Source organism: Leptopilina boulardi, unplaced genomic scaffold (genome assembly GCF_019393585.1).
Source record: "Leptopilina boulardi isolate dan_hultmark-lab unplaced genomic scaffold, ZJU_Lbou_2.1 LbouV2_300, whole genome shotgun sequence".
Lineage (NCBI taxonomy): Eukaryota > Metazoa > Arthropoda > Insecta > Hymenoptera > Figitidae > Leptopilina > Leptopilina boulardi.
Window position 1 is genome coordinate 1,275,048 of NW_026137864.1, and position 22,052 is coordinate 1,297,099.

The 22,052-nt window shown below is 29.3% G+C and overlaps 2 protein-coding genes across 4 annotated transcripts in view; one reads left to right on the forward strand and one right to left on the reverse strand.

The window, feature by feature from the left end:
• LOC127282519 (neurogenic locus protein delta) overlaps positions 1 to 22,052 on the forward strand; it is a 247,978-nt gene that overhangs the window by 39,525 nt on the left and 186,401 nt on the right. The gene's annotated exons all lie outside the window — the stretch shown is intronic.
• Positions 4,014 to 6,836, reverse strand: LOC127282530 (uncharacterized). The gene is made up of 2 exons (XM_051306825.1): positions 6,480 to 6,836; positions 4,014 to 4,233 (listed from the first exon to the last, which is right to left on the reverse strand). Exons 1-2 carry the CDS (start codon positions 6,826 to 6,828, stop codon positions 4,127 to 4,129), a joined length of 456 nt encoding a protein of 151 aa, XP_051162782.1. The 5' UTR covers positions 6,829 to 6,836; the 3' UTR covers positions 4,014 to 4,126.

The following is a 22,052-nucleotide window of genomic DNA, read 5'->3' on the forward strand; positions in this document are numbered from 1 at the left end:
GGAAATAAAGGTTAAAGGAAAAACTAAAAGTTCGTCACCAAAATTTCTAATTAATTTCGCAACATATAAATAATTTATTATAAAAAATAAAAAATAATTAAAGAAAAATGAAGAACTTAACCTCAAAATGTAGACAATTAAATTTATATCCTTTATTATATATTGTATTCTATTCTTCGAGCGGCTAAAAAATAGAATTTGTGGGATCTTGTTACTTACAAAGAGTTGAAACTCACCTTATTATTGTTATTAGAGGAAGAAATAATAAAATAGAAGGAGAGAGAAAATAGGTTAGGTTGAATTAAAATTGTTTGTTTATTTACCAAACTTACGCACACAATGAGATTTCTCGACGAAACACATTAATACACAAAATTCACATATAAGAACAATTAAGAATTTTATTGATAACTACAAAATCTATAAACCAGAAGGGTAAAATTATAAAATTAATAAGTTTAAAAAGAATACAAGTTGACAAGATAAAATTTCAATGAATATAAAAGTTAAAGTAAAACGGTATATTCACGAAACGGAGATTAGATCCTATCCTGAACCAAATATTAATTCCGAGGATTTATACGGTTATAGGAAATCACTGAGATTTGGACATGCTACAAATAGGAAGTATACAGTAATAAGAGAGCGCGTTTTCAGTCAAAATCTCCTTGAAAATCCTAAGGTCGAACCTCAAGGAATTATTGGTTCAGGAAGGGAACCAATTGCGAATTTCGCGAACAGGGACCGAAAAGAGACTGATTAAAAGAAGTTGGACGACGCTCCGGGTAACCGCGTCGTTCATTCCTACTCTCAAGAAAACTTGCAAAAAGTTAAAGGTGGAGGGAAAATTTTGGAAAAAGGAGAAAATTAAGTATTAAATTGAGTATTAAAAACCCTTAGGGTCCACGTGGACCAGGTACACACTGAGGTGAAGGTGAAATAAAACATTTGGCCAACAAATGTTTACGCTATGTGCGGAGTTGGGCCCCTTGCTCTTTTGTCTAATTGTAATTTTATTGCAAGGCTTAACTCGCACACTTTTAAGGAATTGTCATTTCTGAGAATGCAAGATCCTTTATTGCACTTGTTCATTTTAGATGTTTTATTTATTGAGATCTTAAAATTTAGGGATTAAGATCCTTATGTGTATCAATACTCTTTCTAGTTTAGGCGTTTTCTCTATTGAAACAGCTTTATGGTATTTTTTATTAAAAAAAGGATTTTGAGTGTTTCCTGAAAATGTGAACGGAAAAACCCAGGAACCAGATTGTCGAATTCTAAAGATGTGTAAAAATTACATAAAAGAATAATTAGGACATTCTGCATCCCTCATCCTAGGACAAATTTCAAAAAAAAAAAAGTGTGAGGTTTTGACATATCGGGACGTCACAATAATAACACTGTGCAATAGCATTTTTATTTCTTGGATCACATATGGTGATTCTTAAAGGTTTTTTGACGCTGCACACGAATTCGAACTCAGAATTGCTATATCATCGTACACGGAGAAAAATGGGATTGTTGTGCAAACAATTTTTGGATTGTTGTCAGTATATTTGTTGATATTACAATTCGAAATGTTAATATCACAATACGCATTGTTGTCAATACAAATGTATGTTGTTTTAACAACAATACGAATTTTTTGTTGTCAGTTTTGTTCAGTTTGTAATTCCGTACAGTTGCAGAAGCAAACTCTCTGTCGATTGCTTATGGAACAATCCGGATTTGTTTAGCTGACAGCTTTATTCTTTCATTTTGGTTACTATTGAACATAACCTCACCTTAAAAAATACAAAATGTATATTAAATATTATTTAACATTAAATTTCAACTCAAAATAATTTTTTGGTTTCAGGTCAAAGAATTTGATTCAGAACCTGTAAATGTTCCACAGATTTTAATCCAAATAAAACTATGGTAATATGACCTACTGAAATATGCTATCGATTATTTTAGAAGACGAAGGAACTAAACAAATTGTATTAGACAAATCAAATTAAGCTTTGTTAATAAAACAAATTGTATTGCTGATTTAACAATTTAGTTTTGTTATTTCAACTGTTCCATAACAATTTTCTTTGTTCATGAAACAATTCTGTTTGTTCACCGAACAATAATCCGAATAGTTTTAATAACAATCCCATTACAACAATTTTTTTTTGTCCCAAAAACAAATAGAACTGCTGGTTCTATATTGACAATCCGGAATTGTCGTATGGACATAATTTTTAGTAACCACAACAATTCTTTTTTCCTCCATGTAGATTTTCGAGAAATTGAAATTGAAAAAATACCCTTTTAGGGTATTTTTTAATTTTTTTATAACGGTAAAAATATTTTTGAAGTTTTCGTGATATGCATTTGAAAGCTCATATCTTTCTGAACAATCTGCAATTTAGAACTTTTAAAAATATTTATTTTTGTATGAGATATCCTTGTTTGATGTTTTCATTTGAAAAAATTGAATTATTTGTACCGTTATAAAAAATTAAAATGTACCCTAAAAAAGGCATTTTTTCTATTTTCAAGATGAAATTTCTCGAAAACCTAAAATTCTGAGTTCGGATTCGTGTTCAGCGTCAAAAAACCTATAAGAATTACAATAATATGCGTTCCCAGAAATAAAAAAAAAATGAAAATAATACATTTTTGTATTAATTTTTAAGACATTTTATGGTGTCTCAGTTTATTTTATAAAATCCTGTTAAATATAAATTCAATAATTTTTTAATTTTTAAGCAAATCCGGTTGAATTTTTATTTTTTCGTCCGCCATATTGGATCCGCCATTTTGAATTTTTAAAAACGGACATCAAATTCGTAATCAGCGACCCCAAAAACCCCCGAGTAACAAGTTTTAAGCAAATCCGGTTAAATTTTTATTTTTTCGTCCGCCATATTGGATCCGCCATTTTGGATTTTCCAAAACGGACATCAAATTCGTAATCAGCGACCCCAAAAACAGCGGGATACGAAGTTCTGTTGTAATAAAAAGTTGTTTGATATTCATGACTCAATGAATTATGTTATGAAAACTTTGAACGCGTTTTTCTCGAAAACTCATTTTTCAAACTGAACTGGTACAGAGCTTTTCTCGAAATCTACCGAACCGATTTTGAAATTCCAAAAATTTTTCGATTCTTTATTTAAAAAACTGGTGCCTAAACCTCTAAAAACTCATATTTCTACCCCCTGTGTTTTTATATGGAGGTAAATTGACTCAAAAACACGGCGTTTTTGCGAGTTTTTGAGAAAAATGTACATAAAAAATAAAAAAACCTTTAAAAAAAATTTTTTTTGAGGTTTAGGCACAAGAATAAATCCTTATGAAGAGATTCCCGTTTGGAACTTGAATTTATGTATTAAAGTTTGCCCGGAATCTAACGTACCAAAAAAAAAGGTATCTTTTGGAAGACGCCACCTACTGCTATGAAATTGAACTAAATACACTCAAACATATTTTTTAAATTTTCTCTACGCAATGTGCTACAATGTCCAAAAATAGTTTTTACAATTTCTTTAATACTGTTCTTACAATAAAAGTTTTAAAACCTTCCTTTTTTGTCAATTCTAAACCAGAAAGTCCCCTTAAATGACTTTTCGGTTAAGTAAAAATTCAGTAAAATAGAAAATTGGTTTAATGAAAATTCTGCAAAATAATATTTGAAGAAATAAAAATTTGGCTTTATGAAAATTATATCTGATGAAATTCTCTTAAATGAAAATTCTAATTAATGATTTTTAGAACTTATTAATACCACTCTAATATTGGACATATATTTTGTGTAATTTCATAGCGTTCTACAAATCCCGTGCAGAAATTTTGCCAGGGCCCAGATCGGGGCCGAATCAGGCTGCCCTATTAGGGAATGAAACGCCACGCCTGATGTGGCCCTGATTAGGAAATCCACATTTTCTGGTAGCTCTGATTTGGCCCCGATCAGATGTGGAGTTTCATTCCCTACTAGGGCCCTGATAGGGTAATTTCTACACGGGAAGTGCAGATAATTTATATTTCATAATATGTCTATAAAATTTTTAATCACGAAACAATTCAAAAATATAAGACGTTTATATTAGATTCCAGTTATATGGGTGATTTTCGTAGTCTCGTTATTGTGATTCTATTCTTGTTTTAGTCTACAGTTGCATGCCAAATATTGTCCTTTACCGTCTTGTAGGGAGTTGTGCGATTTTATGTGAACCATTCTAGCTGCAATTTTCTTTTTGTCTATTTTTGGATTGATCAGACAAACATATTATTATTAATAGTTTAATTTAAAAGATAATTTAGAAGGGCATATTTTTGGATCATTTAACTTTTCACAAGCATAAAGTATAATTAATTCAGTAAATTTTATATATAACTTTCTGGACTTGTGATACAGCCATTTACAAAATTTCTTACCGTTCTGTAAAATGTATAATGAATATTACAGTGAAAGAAAAAATTATTTGATTCAAATTCTCGGTTACTTGACTATTATCAAATTATCTACTTAATGTAAATAATTTTCTTTTGAATTAAATATAAATTGTATTTCAACCAATAATTGTTGTATTTGAAACAAATACCATTTAATTGACTCAAATAATAATTATAAATAAATATTTATTTGATAATAGTCGAGTAATCGATTATTCGAATTAAATAATTTTTTTTCAGTCTACAGGACAGACTTTAAGAGAGGTTTCTATTATAAATTGTAGAAATCAATTAACATGAAAAGTATAACTAATTTCAATTTATTCAATTTTATTCTAATTTTGTTTAAAATTTGAATAAATTTAAATTCGTATAATTTGAAAATTAAGTCAGTTAAAATTTGGACAATTTAAAATTCATATAATTTGAAACTTAAATCAATTAATTTTATTTTGAATGTTAATATTAAGTTTCGATCGATTGAATTTGCATTATTTGTTTAAAATTTCAATTAACAAATTTGTATTCACCAATAAAAATTAAAATTAATTTAAGATTGATTAAAGTTTGAATCGAATAAAATTTAAGAACAGCCCGTGTGGAAATTGAAAAATGGTCCTAACTTGGTCCTATCTAGTTTGCCGTTTTATTATCTAGGTCCTAACTTGGCAGTCTAACTTGGTCCTAAAATGGTTGGTGATGCGATTTTAGCCTGGTCCTAATTTGGGTGCCTATTTAGGACCAATATAAGGGTCCTTTTTAGGTCCTAGATAGGACCAGCTTTTTTAAAATTCACATAATTTTAATAGGATTAATTATTTGTTAATAAATTTTGATAACATAATTTTGTATATTATATTGAAATTAATATATTTGCTTACTTTTAGTACCTACATATATACAAAAACTTACTTATAAAATCTTTGTTTCTTTACGCATATATAATATATATATTACCATATATGTACATAAATAATGTATTAACAATCAAATATTCGTAGATTTTTTAAAAAAATAAACATTTAAATATAACTGGACTTTTACAAAGGTTAAGGTTGCACCCTATGATTTAAATAAATCAGTTTCTTCCACTATAGTTCTCTTCGATATAAAGTCTTTTTTTTTTTAAATTATAGAAAGTTTCTTTGAAAAAAATTATCTTTGTTTCAGAAAAATTTTAATTTTTTTAATCAAAGAAATTTTTTTTGATTTTATATTAGTATTGAAACTTCTTTGATTGAAATTTTTATTCTTTTAAATTTTTCAACTTATTTCAATCAAAGAAACTTTATGTAAATTTTAGAAAAACTTTTTGTTTAAAAGGAAATTTGTTTCGAATGATACAAAACAAATCAAAGCAACTGACTTTTTCAAATAAACGTCCGTTTCGTCTGCTAGGATTGAAAAAGTAGGGGCAAAAAAATTCAAATTAAATGTAACCCTTCTCATTTTGTTTAATATAAATTTAATTAATAATTAATTAAAATTTTTAAAAAACTATGGTATATTTTTATTTTTTTATTATTTTTATTATTGTATTTATATATTTTTTTTATTATTTTATTATTATTTTATTATTATTTTATTATTATTATTATATTATTATTATAATATTATTATTAATTATAATTAATAATGCCAAAATACTCCGATATTACTAAAATGGCTTGTAAAAGCAGGACCAAGTTAGGACCAAATTAGGAAATATTAACATTTTCTGCCAAGTTAGGACCAGCTTAGGGCCAATTATCATTTTAGGCATACCTTGGGGATTTCTACTCGGGAGCTTTAATTTTTGATGAATTGAATTTTGGATTGATTGAATTGATGGTTAGTTAGAAGTAGAATGGAATTTAAATTAAGATTAATTACAATTTTAATCAATAAATGCTTCAACTAATTTAACCCTTAACTGGCACAATTCCGTGTTCGAACTACAAAAAATAATTTGACAAAATAATGAAAATATATTAAAGGAACATGAAAATTAAATGTTCCAAAGATATGCCGATAAATGAATAATAAGATTAATAAATTCGTTTTTTTCTTACTTTGAACATGATATGGATTAGAGTTTAGAATCCCATTTAACTCGAAATTGGTGACTAATTTATTGTTCAAGTAAAGATTTGTTCCTTTGATGTAAGCATTATGATTTCCTTGATTTTTTAATAATTTTTTCGCTACAAATAGAGACTTAAGCAATTCTTTTTCCTTTTTCGACATATCGTTTGTAATTTTAAAGCCAAATTTTTTAAATGTTTTTGCTTTTTCAAAGAATGTTCTTTTCCATCTAAATGCGATAAGTTTGATACGAATGGGTCTGTGATTTCCTTGTTTAAATTTGCCAATTCTGTTGGCAGAGACTAAACAAACTTGAGGTATTGACATTTCAACCATGTTGACAATTTCTAAGACTTTTGTCATTGTATTATTCTCTTGTTCTTCAATATCGTGGACATTATACAAAATTAAATTATAAGCTTTTTGTGATTTATTGTGAAATTTTTTATTATTGTCTCGCCCGTTAATTGTTAAAAGTAAACTGTTGATTCTTTCGACTTGCACCATGATATTTTCGATGATTTTTGTCATAGATTTGATATTATCAAGAATTTCGGAAAATGTTGTTTCTGTCATTTTTTTTTTTTTAGATTTCTTCGTTTGTCATGCCTTTTTAATGATAAATAACACAAATATAAGGTAAATTTGATAATCACAAAACACTTGATATTGAAACTTATTTCGAGGGATAATTAATAATTTTTTTAAAACGTCTTCTTGTCTTATTTGAGAGTAACTTATAAACACATCTATCTGCGATGAAAGTCGAAATAAGACTCAAACGAATTGTATAAAATCGATTGAAATTATATGAAATTGTCAATTATGTTTTCCATTTCTGCAGAAATGGAAATGTGACCTGTTTTCACATGTCAAAAGCAGAATCTCCAGTTTTTGCATTTGTATATTAAACTTATATCATTTTCAAATTCAAGGTTAAATGATAATAATTATTAACAAACATAAAGGACTGTAAATGCCATGTATAAAGAATAATTTAATTTATATAAGTTCTAAATTTATCAAAATTAAATCGCGGCGTATGTGTCAGAAGCAGAATCTCATTTTATCTATAATTTTCTTATAGCAGTATTTTCGTTTGGAATAAGTTATCGAAAAAAGTTTTAAAAAATCGTTTATTATTCATTTTTATTAGAAATCTATGAATTTTGAGGGGAAATTTTTTTTTTTTTTGACGAACGTCCATTACATAAATTGCGTGCATCCGATAGTAAAAAAGCATGAAAAAAATAAATGGTTATATATATTTTTTTTTAATAAAATATCAAGAGTTTGAAGTTACATAAAAAATTCAGTGCATTTAGGCGTTAATAATTACGTTACGAATATTTAATTATCATTAAATTAGTTCTATTAATATTCTTACAAAAGTAGAAAAAACTTATTCGTTGTAAATATTGCTTTCTCATGGAGGAAGCATATTGTCTTTGGTCTATTTTACTCGATTTGACATTCATTTATCTATAATGCTTTAGAATTTAAACCATTCAAATGATTCTTTCTCAAAAGAACATTTAAAATACCCCCCCCCCCTGCACATGAAAAGAATATATTTCCGGTCGAGAGTTTTCATCCTCAAAATCGCCTCACAAGAAGAGTATTAAAAGTTATTTTCTGCATTTTAAATTCTATAATGGTTAAGAGTTTTTTTTTTAAATCGTTTTCAATGTGATTTAAAATAGAGAACCTGTGGAGTATTTCAGAAGAAGTGGAATAATTTTTATGAATGAAAGCAGCAGGTTGTATTCTTGAGATATAGTTTTGTAAATTTAGGTTTTAAGCGTGAAATGCATATATTGTTGAAGAAAACCAAGAACAGGAAATACAACAGGAAGATGAAACTTGAAGTACAATTTCCATTTCCGAAGTTGCTCTTCTGTTATATATTATAATGTTTCTTCTATATATAATGATATATTTTGTCAACCATATAGTTCTTTTTGGAGAAAGTAATTTTGAAATTCCCGCAGGTGAGAATAAATAAATAAGTGAATTGTCAGGTGTAACACAAAGAATAATGTTTTCCGTCAAGGTGTTGATCACAAAACCATAAAATTTTCAAGGAAACGAAGGACGCAGTCATTTTTATCAGAGTACACACTATATATAAAATAAATGAAAAGTTTGTCTTTAATTTGATTTCTTTTTTTTTTTTTTTTGTTTTTTGATTTGTTGAGAGGGTCTTTGATCCTTGGGACACGTGTGATGGACTGTCAAGAATTGTGTCCTTGAAACTGTTGCGGTTTGTGCTTTTAAAGGCCCCCCCCATATATACTTTACGTTTTCACGATGCAACTTAGACTCAAACTGCCACCGAGACGGTAGATATACGCGTAAGGAAGCGTAACGCTACGTAGAGCCGAGCCTCTGACTCGCGACTTCCGGTCAACGCAGGAAGCACGCTCGATGCTCGCCACCGCCAAGTTGGACGATCTAGACGACGCCGGCGGGGTCTCTCGTTGCCAACTTTAAGATTTTTTGAATAATCAGTGGACCCCTCAACTTGTGTTTTATAAAATAAAAGAAATATATAGGACGAAGGTCCCTTAGTTACATTAATCACGTTCCATATATACTATACCTTTTGTAATAGAATTTCAATTTATTAAATATGTGTTTAATCAACCCAAAAATAATGGTAAATTTTAATAATATAAATTAAGGGGTTAAAATCTACAAATTTACGAAGTTTCAAGAAACTTCATCGGACTCTAATTTCTCATGTATGCGGTGCGAGGTTCTTTGCGGGTATGTTTTTCTCTGTTCAAAATTAATTGTTAAAAAATATTTTTAATTGAAAGAATTGCACATATTCTGCTAAATGATGATCCTAGGAGATGCTATAAAAGTCCCACCCTTTGGGAGTTGAAGCGAAGGGAGGTAATGCTTTACGAGTTTTATTTTTATGCTTAGGGAGTTGGTTTTAAGGAGATAATTTAATTATTAACTCCCTTTTTGAGTTGATTTTTAACACGAAAATTTTAACTCCCAGTAACGTTAACTCCCTAATTTTTTTACAGTGTACACTGTAAAAAATTTAGAGAGTTAACGTCACTAGAAGTTGGGAGTTCGATTTTTCGATTTAAAAATCAACTCAAAAAGGGAGTTAACTAAGAGTTAGGGAGTTAAGGAGGGAGTTCAGTATCAACTCCCTTTTGAGTTAATTTATAATGGAGGATCATATTTTCCAACTCGTGTAAAAAGTTAAAGTTGAACTCTCTTTTCTTTATCTCCCCAATGGGTGGGACTTTTATAGCATCCCCTGAGAAGTTGACATTCAACTCCTTTTTTTTACAGTGTATGTGCAATTCTTTCAATTATGAATATTTTTTAATAATTAAAATTTTGACATGAAAGTGAACACTTTTAAATATAGAAATGTTTGAAAAACATTTGCTGAATTATTTTTTTAAAAATTTTTTTTTAAAAGAAACAAATTGTTACACTGAGAAAAATATGCTATTGAATCAACAGCATTTCTACTAAAGGCATAAAAATTATTGATTCTGAAACATATGCTACAGAATTTGTAAAATATTATATAGATTCTATAGCGAGTTCTATAGCATATGATTTTGAATCCATAATTTTTATGTCTTTGGCAGAAATGCTGTTGATTCAATAGCATATTTTTCTCAGTGTATTAGTATTAACAAAATTGACGCCTTAAATAAAATAACCATTTGATCGAATTTTTATAAATGTTCGAATGTTTTTCTTTACCAAATTTTCAAATGTTAGAATTATTAAAAATTCAAATGTTTATTTCATTGAATTTTCAAAAGTGAAAAATTTGAAACTATTTACTTATGAAACAATAAGTAGAAGAGAACAAGAAAAAAATAAGAACTAAAATAGTACCAATTTTAGGTATAAAAATAGAACCAAATGACAATTTAGTATACCTAAAGTTGGTATTAAACAAGGTAATAAATTAATATTTTTCGTTTTACAGTGATAGATGAATTTACTTTTTATGTTATTTTGATTAAATAAACTTTCGAACTTTTAATAATTTTAACATTTTATGATTTTGAAAATTAATAAAAATTTGGCGAACTAAAAAAAAAGAAAGCCAACACTACGCGGTATTCCCAAGCGGTCACCCATCCAAGTACTAACCGCGCTCAATTGTGCTTAACTTTGGTGATCGGACGAGAACCAGTGATTTGCGATTTTGTATACGTTTATTAATAGCCAAAATCAATATAAATACAGTATTTATAATAAACAATAAATTCTATTACATATTATTCTAGGACTTACTGGCTAATACATTGCACTCGAAGTCGCGTACATTATTTTATGCCCACGAATGCATATATGAGTTAGTTATTTTTCTTTTATTCATTATATTGTTAATTTCAAGAAGAAATTATATCATTTTAAGATTTTATATCGATCAGAAAAGGCTTGAAAACTGATCATTAGTACTTTTATTTATTTTATGAAAACGATACATTAGAATAACCTGAATAAATTATTATAAAAAAAAAAAAAAAACTAAATTTAACAATAACAAGGAATAAGGAGAGAGAAGTAGAAAAGAAAATTAATTAATCTAAGCTAACTTATGAACTATTGATATTTACAAGTGTTAATCGATGATGTTCATTACAATAATTAGTGATATTTTATTTATTAGGTTTTTTTTTTTTTTTTTTTTTTTTTTATGATATAGTTGTTAATAAAATAATAAACAGTAGTATTTAACAATATTTACATGGGTGAATCTCTCGAAAAGGACAAATGCTGAATTAAGAAAAAAAAAAAAAAAAAAGTTCAAAACCACTGTTATGACTATTGCTATGTGAAGAGAAGGACCTAAATAAGTCTCTAAAATACGTTGTTACGATCTTTATGAACATTATTGTTTAAAAAATAATTGTTTAATATTTTGTCACCGATACAATGATCGAATCCGTTTAAATCTTGTTACTCGAGGGTTTTTGGGGTCGCTAAACACGAATCCGGTGTTAGTTTTTCAAAATTCAAAATGACAGATCCAATATGGCGGACGACAATTTCAAAAATCAGTCCAATTTACTTGAAAATGGTTATTCGGGGGTTTTCGGGGTCGCTGATTACGAATTTAAGGTCCGTTTTTAAAAATTCAAAATGGCGGACGACAGATTTAAACATCCATCCAATTTACTTGAAAATAGTTACTCAGGGGTTTTTGGGGTCGCTGATTACGAATCTGGAATCAGTTTTAAAAAATTCAAAATGTCGGACAATTATCTTTTAAATCTATTTAATTGGCTTCAATATCGTTAATTAGGGGGTTTCAATAACGGTGAACACAAATCTGAAGGTAACCCAAGTAACCATTTTCAAGTAAATTGGATTGATTTTTGAAATTGTAGTCCGCCATATTGGATCCGCCATTTTGAATTTTGAAAAACGGACCTCAGATTCGTAATCAGCGACCCCAAAAACCTCCGAGTAACCATTTTCAGGTCAATCGGATCGATTTTTTAAATTGTTGTCCACCATATAGGTTCCGCCATTTTGAATTTTTGAAAACGGACTTCAAATTCGTAATCAGCAGACGAAAATCTTGAAGGAACGATTTCGTTTGATTTTTTTAACATTATTATTCGATAATATTACATGTTCTTTTTTTTGACATGGCCCCCTTTGACCCCCTGTAATTCCGAAAGGGGGCATATGCTCATCTTGAAATTTTGCAGGGATTATTGGGTCATCATATGTTACCATTTGGCATAAAGAAAGTTTCAAAATTCGAGGTACGAAAAAGGTGCATTTTTTTGCATGAGGCTTTATAATCGATGGATGTGACTAGCGATCACGGAGGGGAGTTTTCTTCCTTTAGGCGTAGCCAAAATTTATTGATTCTAATATAAAAATAATAAATTTTATAAAAAAAAGTAATAATAGTATTCGCCATATTTAAAAGAATATTCTAAAAATTATTAATAATATTTATTATTTATTTATCAAAAAACTAAATTTAAAGTGGACACGGAGGGGAGTTTTTTTGTGTCGACGAACATTGCGAAACTGAAAATCTTTCTGACACTTATTGTTTTCATTTCTTTCATGATGTTGTGTACTGACTAAAACAACATCGTCACTGTAAACACTTTTGAATTCTTCATTTCTCAATTATCATTTTTTTTTTTCATTTACTCATTATATTTGTAATTGGTCACGGAGGGGAGTTTACTTTGCGAACAAAACTTATTTAATTCTAGGAAAAAATATTTTACAAATATTCTGTTTTACACTTTATAAATCAATTATAAATAATGTAATTAGTAGATGTTACTAGACAAAAGATGTTTTCCTATTGCAGTATGAATGCAATAATTCTTCTTTAAATAAAACTTACTTCGCGAACGGTAACGGAGGGGAGTTTTTACACTATATAAACATGATTATATTCAATTATTTAAAATTGTCAATTTTTTTTTATAAAATCTTATTAAATTCTGTTGACTTCTATAATAAGGCCCGCAACATTTTCAATTATTATAATTATTTATTAAAAATAATGTCATGAACGTGTCATTTGTCCTTTTTGTGAGAATGACCCACATATATTATTGCTAACGCTTTTTATTATTATTATTTATTTATTATTTAAAATTGTGTTTAAAGTGATAATTATATATAATTTCGTAGTATTTATAATTCCATAGTTTTTCTTTTTAATTATTTTTATTAAATAGAAAAAATATTTATTTATTTATTCATCTAACCAAAAGTATTTTTTAGTGTTTTGTCTGTGTTTATCTTTTATTTCTTTATTTGTAATGAATGTAGTGAATCTCCATTCTTCATTGGGTATACTTGTGTCTAAGTGTTTGTCGTACAGAAACGATTTCTTCCTAGCATTTCTTTTATAATGGTATATAACAGGGGCACCATGGGTGTCCTGTATATATCCATTTTTGTCCAGGTAAGGAAACGCTTCTGGAGGGACAAAATTAGTTTTTATTACATTTTCAAAGTAGTTATCCTTTGGGTAGTAAATTGAGTAAATTAAGCTATTGTTAGTTACCTTGCGTGTACTTGCAAAGTAATTTCTTGTGATTTTAATTATTTGTGTATCAATTTTATTTATATTCGCTAGGTTGTAAATAATTTTACTTGATATGTATTTCTGATAGTTTGATTCGGCTGATCTATATTTTCCTAGACATACTCTTAGGCATTTTCTCTCGAATACTCTAATTTTTTCCATAATGGATGCACTCAGATTATACCAAATGGGACACGCATATGTTAGTATGGGTCTAATGAATAACATGTAGCACATGAGTTTTATTTTATAATGTAAGTGTTTATTATACATTAATCTTCTTAATTTGTTAAATACCTTTTTTGCATTTTCAAGTTGTATGTTAATGTGTTTAATAAAGTAGAGTGTTTGGCATATGTTAAGTCCTAAGTATTTTACTATTGTCTTATTTGGTACCGGTTCACTGTCATCTTTTCTTTCTTTTATTTGGAAATTCTTCCAGTGTTTTCTAACATTTCTATTACTTTCTGAGAGAGGAGTTCTGAAAAAAATGGTTTCGCACTTGGAGACGTTCACTTTTAATTTCCATGTGTAGAGATAATATTGCACATTTTCAAATAGATCTTGTAATGTTTTTTGAATTTCTGACGCTTTTTTACCTATAACATAAATAATCATGTCATCTGCAAATGCGATACCTTTTTTATTTTCATCTATGTTTATGTCATACATTTTTAGTATTTCATAAACATAGATGTTAAATAATATCGGGGATAGAACTGTTCCTTGTTGGAGGCCATTTTTAACTGCGAACTCTTTGTTCAGTATTATATTACCGTCTGTTATTACGAATTTTTTGTCTGTTATCATGTTTTTTAATAATTTAATTAAGTGTTTTGGAAATGAATTCTTTAATAATTTAAATATTAATCCTTCAGTCCAAACAGTGTCAAAGGCTTTTTCGAGATCAATTAAACAAGCTCCCACATATTTTTTATTATTGAGAGCTTGCGTAACATCTGACATTAATTTATTTATGGCGTGGATTGTAGAGTGTTTATGTCTAAATCCATATTGTTGTTCTGGAATAAGGTTTTTTTCTGTGCAAATTTGTGTTAGTGAGACTTTTACTACTTTTTCAAATATTTTACTAATATTTGGGAGAAGACTAATTGGTCTAAAATCACCTGGTTGTGAACTATTTTTTCCTTTTTTTGGTATAGGAATAATTTTAGCTTTTTTCCAATTTTTGGGAAAATGACTGTTATTAAGTATATTGTTAAAAATAATGCAGTAATCCTCTATTATTTTGTGTGGAAGATTTTTTAATACAATGTTGGGAATTTCATCAATACCGGTTGACTTTTTATTATTTAAGTATCGAAAAATTTTTTTTAATTTATAACCTGAAGTGAAATAGTTTGGAATTATTTCGTCCAATAAGTGAGTATCATTTGCGTGTAAGTTGTTACTGAAGTTTACTATTGTGTTATTGTTTATTCTATCATTTTCAATTTCTTTTTCTAGTGTTACAATTTTATCACGAATTATTTTGTTAAGTTCTTTTCTTCCGTAATTTGAAAATTTTGTGTGTGTTTTTTTAAAGTGTGTTCCGATTATTTTGAGTTTATCTTCGTTGTTGGAAATTAAAAAATTATTATTGTTGTCAATAGGTAAGTTTTGTGTAGGTACGTTTGACTCTTGTAAAAGGGGTTCATTTTGATTGTTAATTTGAAGTTGTGGTATGGAAATTTTACCTTTTGTTCTAAATATTTTATTTACTTGAGGAAACATATTTTTTGGATCAGTAGCAGGAATATTTTTTATTTTTTCTCTCCAATAATTGTTAATAGAGTTAATGTATTCTTGCTTAAGTAGGGCTTTTAATGCTATTAATTTGTTTTTTAGGAAATTTAGTTCTCTGCTATTGTGTGTTTGAAATTTTTTATAGATTTTGTTTATTTGTGTTATTATTTTACTTTTTGCTTTGGAAATTTTTTTAATAAGAAGTGTTTGATAAATTTCCATGGAATTTTTTATTTTAATTTTTGGCAATGAGGAGCTCATAGCCAGTATTATACATTCGTTCATGTCATTTAAATATTTATCAATTTCGTCGTTCGTTAGGTTTCTATTGTTCGATATTATAATGTCATAGTTTTGGTCTAAATTATTTTTAAATTTTTCCCAGTTAGCCTTTCTGTAATTAAATTTATGCTTATGTTCTGCTTTTTCTAGAATAAAATCAGTTTGCGTATCGTAAGTTACATTTAGGAGAATTGCATTGTGATCGCTATCATATTGCAATGTTTTGAGTCTGTCAGTATTGTTGTATTTTTTCACGTTGAGTCTGGAGTCTAGAATAGCTAAATCTAGATATGAATTTCCTCTGGGAAATGAGGGTAGAGTTGAGGTGTATAATTTAATTTTATAATTCATTTCGTTGTCGTCTATCCATTTTCGTAAAAATGTTCCTCTAGTGTTAGAATTTTCGTTTGCCCAACTAGTGTGTTTAGCATTTAAATCACCTGTTATTATAAAGAAATTATCAGGCTCGTCTAAGTTGAGAGTTTGAAATAATTTGTTAATTTCTTGATTAAAATTTAATCTGTTACCATATGCAGCGTAAGCAGATATTATGAAAAGTCTTTGATTGTTAGGTAAATTGATTTTTATGATAACAGTTTCAAGGTTCTGGAACTGTTCTATCTCCGATAGAATTATTTGTTTAAATTTATATTCTTTCTTAATAAGTATTGCTACTCCTCCACCTAACGTCGCGTTTGGTCTGTCTTTTCTGATGACTGTATAGTCTTGAAAGTCTATTTTATGGATTGGGTTTAATTTAGTTTCACTAAGTGTCATTATATCTGGGTTGTTTGTTTTTAAGAAATTTAATAGGTTATTTCGTCTTTGGTTTGTTATAATGGAGTTAACATTTATGGAAATTATTTTTAAGTTTTTCACGCTGATAGTGTTAGTTGAATTTAAATTTGCGTAATTATTCATTATGATTTGAATCAGTTAATAGTGAATATAAGTTATTAATTCTTTCGCTATTTTGATGAACTAATTGTGTAACTTTAAGTATTTGTGTGGTTAATTTGTCTAGGCTTTCTTGTAGGTTTTGTGAGTTGTTTAATGTTTGTTGTTTATTATTAATTGGCTGATTTATTTGTTGAGAGTTGTTTTGTAAAGTGTTTTTTTGTAAGATGTTTGAATAGGAAGTTTCTGTTGTAAAATTATTGTACATGCGTTCTTTTGCAATTCTATTCTTTTTTATTGCTTCTAATTTTTCTTGTAATCTATGCTTTAATTCTATTCGTTTTTCGCATCCTCTATAAGAGGCTGGATGGCCGTATTTTTTACATGTTACGCAGTATACTTGTTCTCTTTCTTTTACATTCGTTGGTTCCGGAAGCATACAATTCCCGGGAGCATGATTTTCGCAACATTTAACACATCTATAGTCTAACTGACAATTCGAAGCTACGTGTCCCAATCTTTGACATTTTTTGCATTGTATGCTGTCATACTTTTTTAGTTTTTCCCACCTGATTACTTGATAATTGAGATATTTAATTTTGTGTAATAAGTTCATTTGACTATTTGGAGTCAATTGTACTAGATAAAAAGGTAAGATTTTATTTTCTTTTTGTGATTTCGGGGTTGTAAATCGAGAAACTTTTAAAAATTGAATATTTTCAGTATTATATGTTTTTAGATTTAAAAGAATTTCCGCGGGATCGGTATTTGAATCTAAGCCTTTTAAGAGAAATGATTTTACTTTTTCTTCTTTTAATGTGTATGTAAAAAATTTTGAACTTGTAGCTTCGAGTTGTGTTTTTACATTTTTAAAGTCTACAGCATTTTCTGTATATAAAGAATGCTTATCTTTATTGATTTTTTTAATGTAAAAATTTTCAATTCGCAATTGTTCTTTCACTATGCTTACCGTTGCTGTTTGGTTCTGGCCATAAATTATGATTGGTGGCGGCTTGCCTGTTGTACCTTTACTGCTGGTCGGGTTGGTCGTTTTATTGGGTGTTGTTTGTTGCTGTGCTTTAAGCTGTTTACTGCTCTCTGGGTCCGTGGGATTAGAAGACGTTGATGGCGAATTCTTTTTTCCATTTTCTAGATTTTTTGGGCTTTTATGGTCTTGGGAAAACCCCGCTGCTTGGTTTGTTGATTTTACTTTTCCTGGTTGAACATCTGTTTCCATTTCATTAATGGTGTTCTTATTTTGTAGTTTTTCCAGATTTTCAATCCTTGCAGATTGTTGATGAATGGTTTGTAATAATTCTTCTATCTTTTTTTGTTGATATATATTATTGTTAATTATTTCTTCGTAGTTTTCTATTGAAATTTCCATGTTTTTCATGTTGTTTTCTTCGCTTGAAGGTGTCAGTGTTTTTTGTGGGATTGGTGACTTATTGTCTTGACTTGTATTTGGTTTATCGTAAGGTTTTGTGACCTCAGTTTTCTTTAAGGAGCTTTTTTGCACTTTTAGTTGCGATTTCGGTCCTTTTTTTCTGTTAAAGGTGATTTTACACTTTTCACCATGTCTGTATTTAATGGAATAAATGATAATCCAGACACATTTAATAATTTTTGGGGCGATTGGCCCCGATTTTCACTATCAAGACGAGAACCAGTGAATTCACAGTGAAATGAGCGTTGGCTGAAAATATGATTTTCAAAAATCAGTAAAATGATTTACTGTCATTTATGTAAATCAAAAATTTTTTATAAAGAGTTAAACGACAATACTCAGTTGCAAATTTCAGTTTTATTTAAATTTTCAAAAAAAATATTAAATATTATTTTCAATAAATTTATATTTAATAACATTTTTTTTTAAATTTGAACAGCGGAAATTTATGTATATTTTAATATATAAACATAAACCTGCATATTTTAACTTATTGCATCCGTAAAATAAATTTTCATCTATTCTGTAATTAAAAAATTAATTAGTAACGTAATAAGTTTTCATATATATATTTTCAAAGATTGGTTTTAGCCAAATTCTTTAAGAAAAATGTTTCTTATTTAATTTTAAAGAATTTGTTTTCAAGATACACCACTGATGACGTTCTTTTCTAACCTATGACCCTAATTTTGAGGTTATGTCAATATTTTTTTTCTATGACTTTGACCAAATTTTGAGGTTATGTACGCCTCCACGCCTATGAGCTTTAACGTAAATTTGAGGCTATGTTCTCTTTTGATCCATGACCTTTGAAATGTTAATGCGGAGGGTCATCTCTTGACCTTTTATTACTAATTTTGAGGTTATATCCATCTCAACTCCGTCAAAAACTATGGTTTTTGACATATGTCCTTGATTTTTGAGGTTATGTTTGTTTTAATCTATGTTTCTGTCATTTGACCTTGAGTATTGATGTTATGTCAATTTTTAACCTATATGTTTTTGACATGGTTATTACACAATCCTAGAGACAGCAATGAGTCATTCCACGACAAGAGGTCGCTGGGTTTGTGGCAGAAAATCATTCACGAGACAAATTCTGAACGGTACACAAGTTTGAATGCTTCGCGAGTTGAATGGTAGGCGAGTACAGAGTGAGTTCCCGCGTAGCGTTCAAATTCTCGTCTAGCATTAATTTTTGAATCAGCGGCGGAGATATATCTTTTTGTATAATATATAGTAATGATGTCTATATTTTTTTATACAATTGGTTTGACGCACATTTAAAACTCCACTAAAGTTTTATATTTATGAGGTTCACAAGGTGTATATAATATATATATATATTATATAAAGGTATATAAAGTATATTTGGGATGGAGGATAAAAAATTTTTCGAATTGCAATGATGTAGACCTGCCACGACGTCGTCAGACGACTTAATGACTCGATTTATAAATTTACGACTCTCTTCCTCTTTCTCATCAAATACGATCATGCTCCATACGATTTCTTGGGTTTCTTCCTCTGACCACCCTGTTTTCGGACAACGACTTTATATAGTAAGCGATTTTATCATCGCTTCCTCTTGCTTTTCCTCCTTCCTCACTGAGTGATGGGTAACCGGTCGTTTTTAAAACTTTCAAAGTTAATATATATATACATAAAGTATTTGTATGTGTATATCTGTTTTTAATTCGAGATGTGTGTGCGTTTACTTTTGACAGGCTATGTTTTGATAAATTGGTAATTACTTGATTATTGATTAAAATCTTGCTATCATATTTTTGAACATCATTCATTCATCATAAATATATCGTGCCTGTAACAAAAAGTAAAAGAAATGATCTAAATTTACATTAATTAAATTATGTCCAATCGATTGTTGGGATATTTAAAGGAAGCAGGATACATATTCGCTTTCAATTATGAAATTAAGTCATTTCAACTATTTTTTATGCTTTGAATTTTAAAGAAATGTTTGATTCAAAGATGGTTTCTTTGATTCCCACGTGCGAATTTAGGTTGGCCGCCAGAGTTTGATGGTTGGCCCAAGGTTGGCCTAACTTTGGCATGCAAAGTTTGGTCCGCCAAAGTTGGGCCAACTTTGGTGATTACATGAACCCATGGTTGGGCCAACTTTGCATGCCAACTTTGGGCTGCAAAGTTTAGCCAACCATCGGGCCAACCTTAACCCAGAGTTGGGCCAACCGTTGGCAAAACTCCAGCAAACATAGTTTAAAAGACCTAAAAGCTTTGGTTGGCCAAACTCTGGGCCATGGTTGGCCCGAAGGTTGGCAAAACTCCGAAAAATGTAGTTTAAAAAACCTATAAGTTTTGGTTGGCAAAACTCTGGGCCATGGTTGGCCCACTGGTTGGCAAAACTCCGGGGAACGTAGTTTAAAAGACCTATAAGTTTTGGTTGGCAAAACTCTGGGCCATGGTTGGCCCACTGGTTGGCAAAACCCCGGGAAATGTAGTTTAAAAGACCTATAAGTTTTGGTTGGCAAAACTCTGGACCATGGTTGGCCCACTGGCTGGCAAAACCTCGGGAAATGTAGTTTAAAAGACTTAAAAGCTTTGGTTGGTCAAACTCTGGGCCATGGTTGGCCCGAAGGTTGGCAAAACTCCGAAAAACGTAGTTTAAAAGACTTAAAAGCTTTGGTTGGTCAGACTCTGGGCCATGGTTGGCCCGAAGGTTGGCAAAACTCCAAAAAACGTAGTTTAAAAGACTTAAAAGCTTTGGTTGGCCAAACTCTGGGCCATGGTTGGTCCGAAGGTTGGCAAAACTCTGGGAAAAATAGTTTGAAAGACTTTTAAGATCTGGTTGGCCAAACTCTGGAACATGGTTGGTCCGACGGATGAAAAAACTACATGACAAATAGTTGGAAATATATATATATATATATATATATATTAAACATATTCAGTAATAAAATAAAAGTTGTTTCTAATTCCAGTATTTTATTATTTTGTGGCTTCTATCACCCGTTTAAGACTCTTAATGAATTATTAAGAAAGTAAAAATATTTTTACTGGGTCGCAACTTATGAAATCATTTTTCATTTATTTTCACATGCGAGCGTATAGTCTAGTGGTTAGCGTATTAGTCTGCGGTGCGTTAGGTCAGGGTTCGATCCCAGCGAGCGTCAAATATTTTCTAAAATGTATGTCGACAATTGCGTTTAATAATAATAGTTTAAGGTTTATGTAATGTTCTTCACAATAATAATGTGTTAATTGTGTAATTAATAATTAATTCACGTTTGTAATTAATTTTCAGCTTTTTTTTTTAAGTTGGGCCAACTTTGGGATCAGTTGTTGGGCCAACCTTTGAAAGTGATGGTTGGCACATCTTAAGTATTTTAAGTTGGACCAACGTTGGCATTAGTTGTTGGGCCAATCTTTGAAAATTACGGTTGGCACAACATACGCATTTCAAGTTGGACCAACGTTGGCGTCAGTTGTCGGGCCAACCTATGTCGCCAATGGTTGGCGGACCGTTATCATTTCATAGTTGGCCGAACCTTTGGCATGCGAAGGAGGGCCAACCATAGGTATAGTTGGCCCAACTTTGGGCCGACCAAAAATTCGCACCTGGGTTCAAATCAATTTTTCTTTGAGTCAAAGAAAAGAAATTTGGGGTTTTAAGAATTCTGTCAAATATAACAATTCATGCAAATAAAAATTCGGACAAATAGAAATTCGGTGAATTAGAAATTATTCTAGAATTTAAAAATTTGAATCACTTAAAATTCTACTGAATGAGAATTCGCTCTCTAATTTTAAATCAGTGAGATTTCAGTAACGAAATAGTTGGACTTAAGCAACTAAATTACTTCAGTAATATTATCACGGAAATTCAGTCATATTTCATTGAAAATCAGTAGAATTATTACTGATTTAAATTGTCAAATCTGCATTATCATTAGTCGGTAAAACAGATTTGACTGTTTCAATCTACTAATTTCCAGTGAAATATGACTGAATTTCAGTGAAAATTCGATTCAGTTTCTAAATTCCAACTGTTTTATTAGTGAAATTTCATTGATTAAATTAGAATTTTTTAAGACTATGTAGAAAATAAAAACTAGGAAACGTCTATTTTTAAAGAAATTT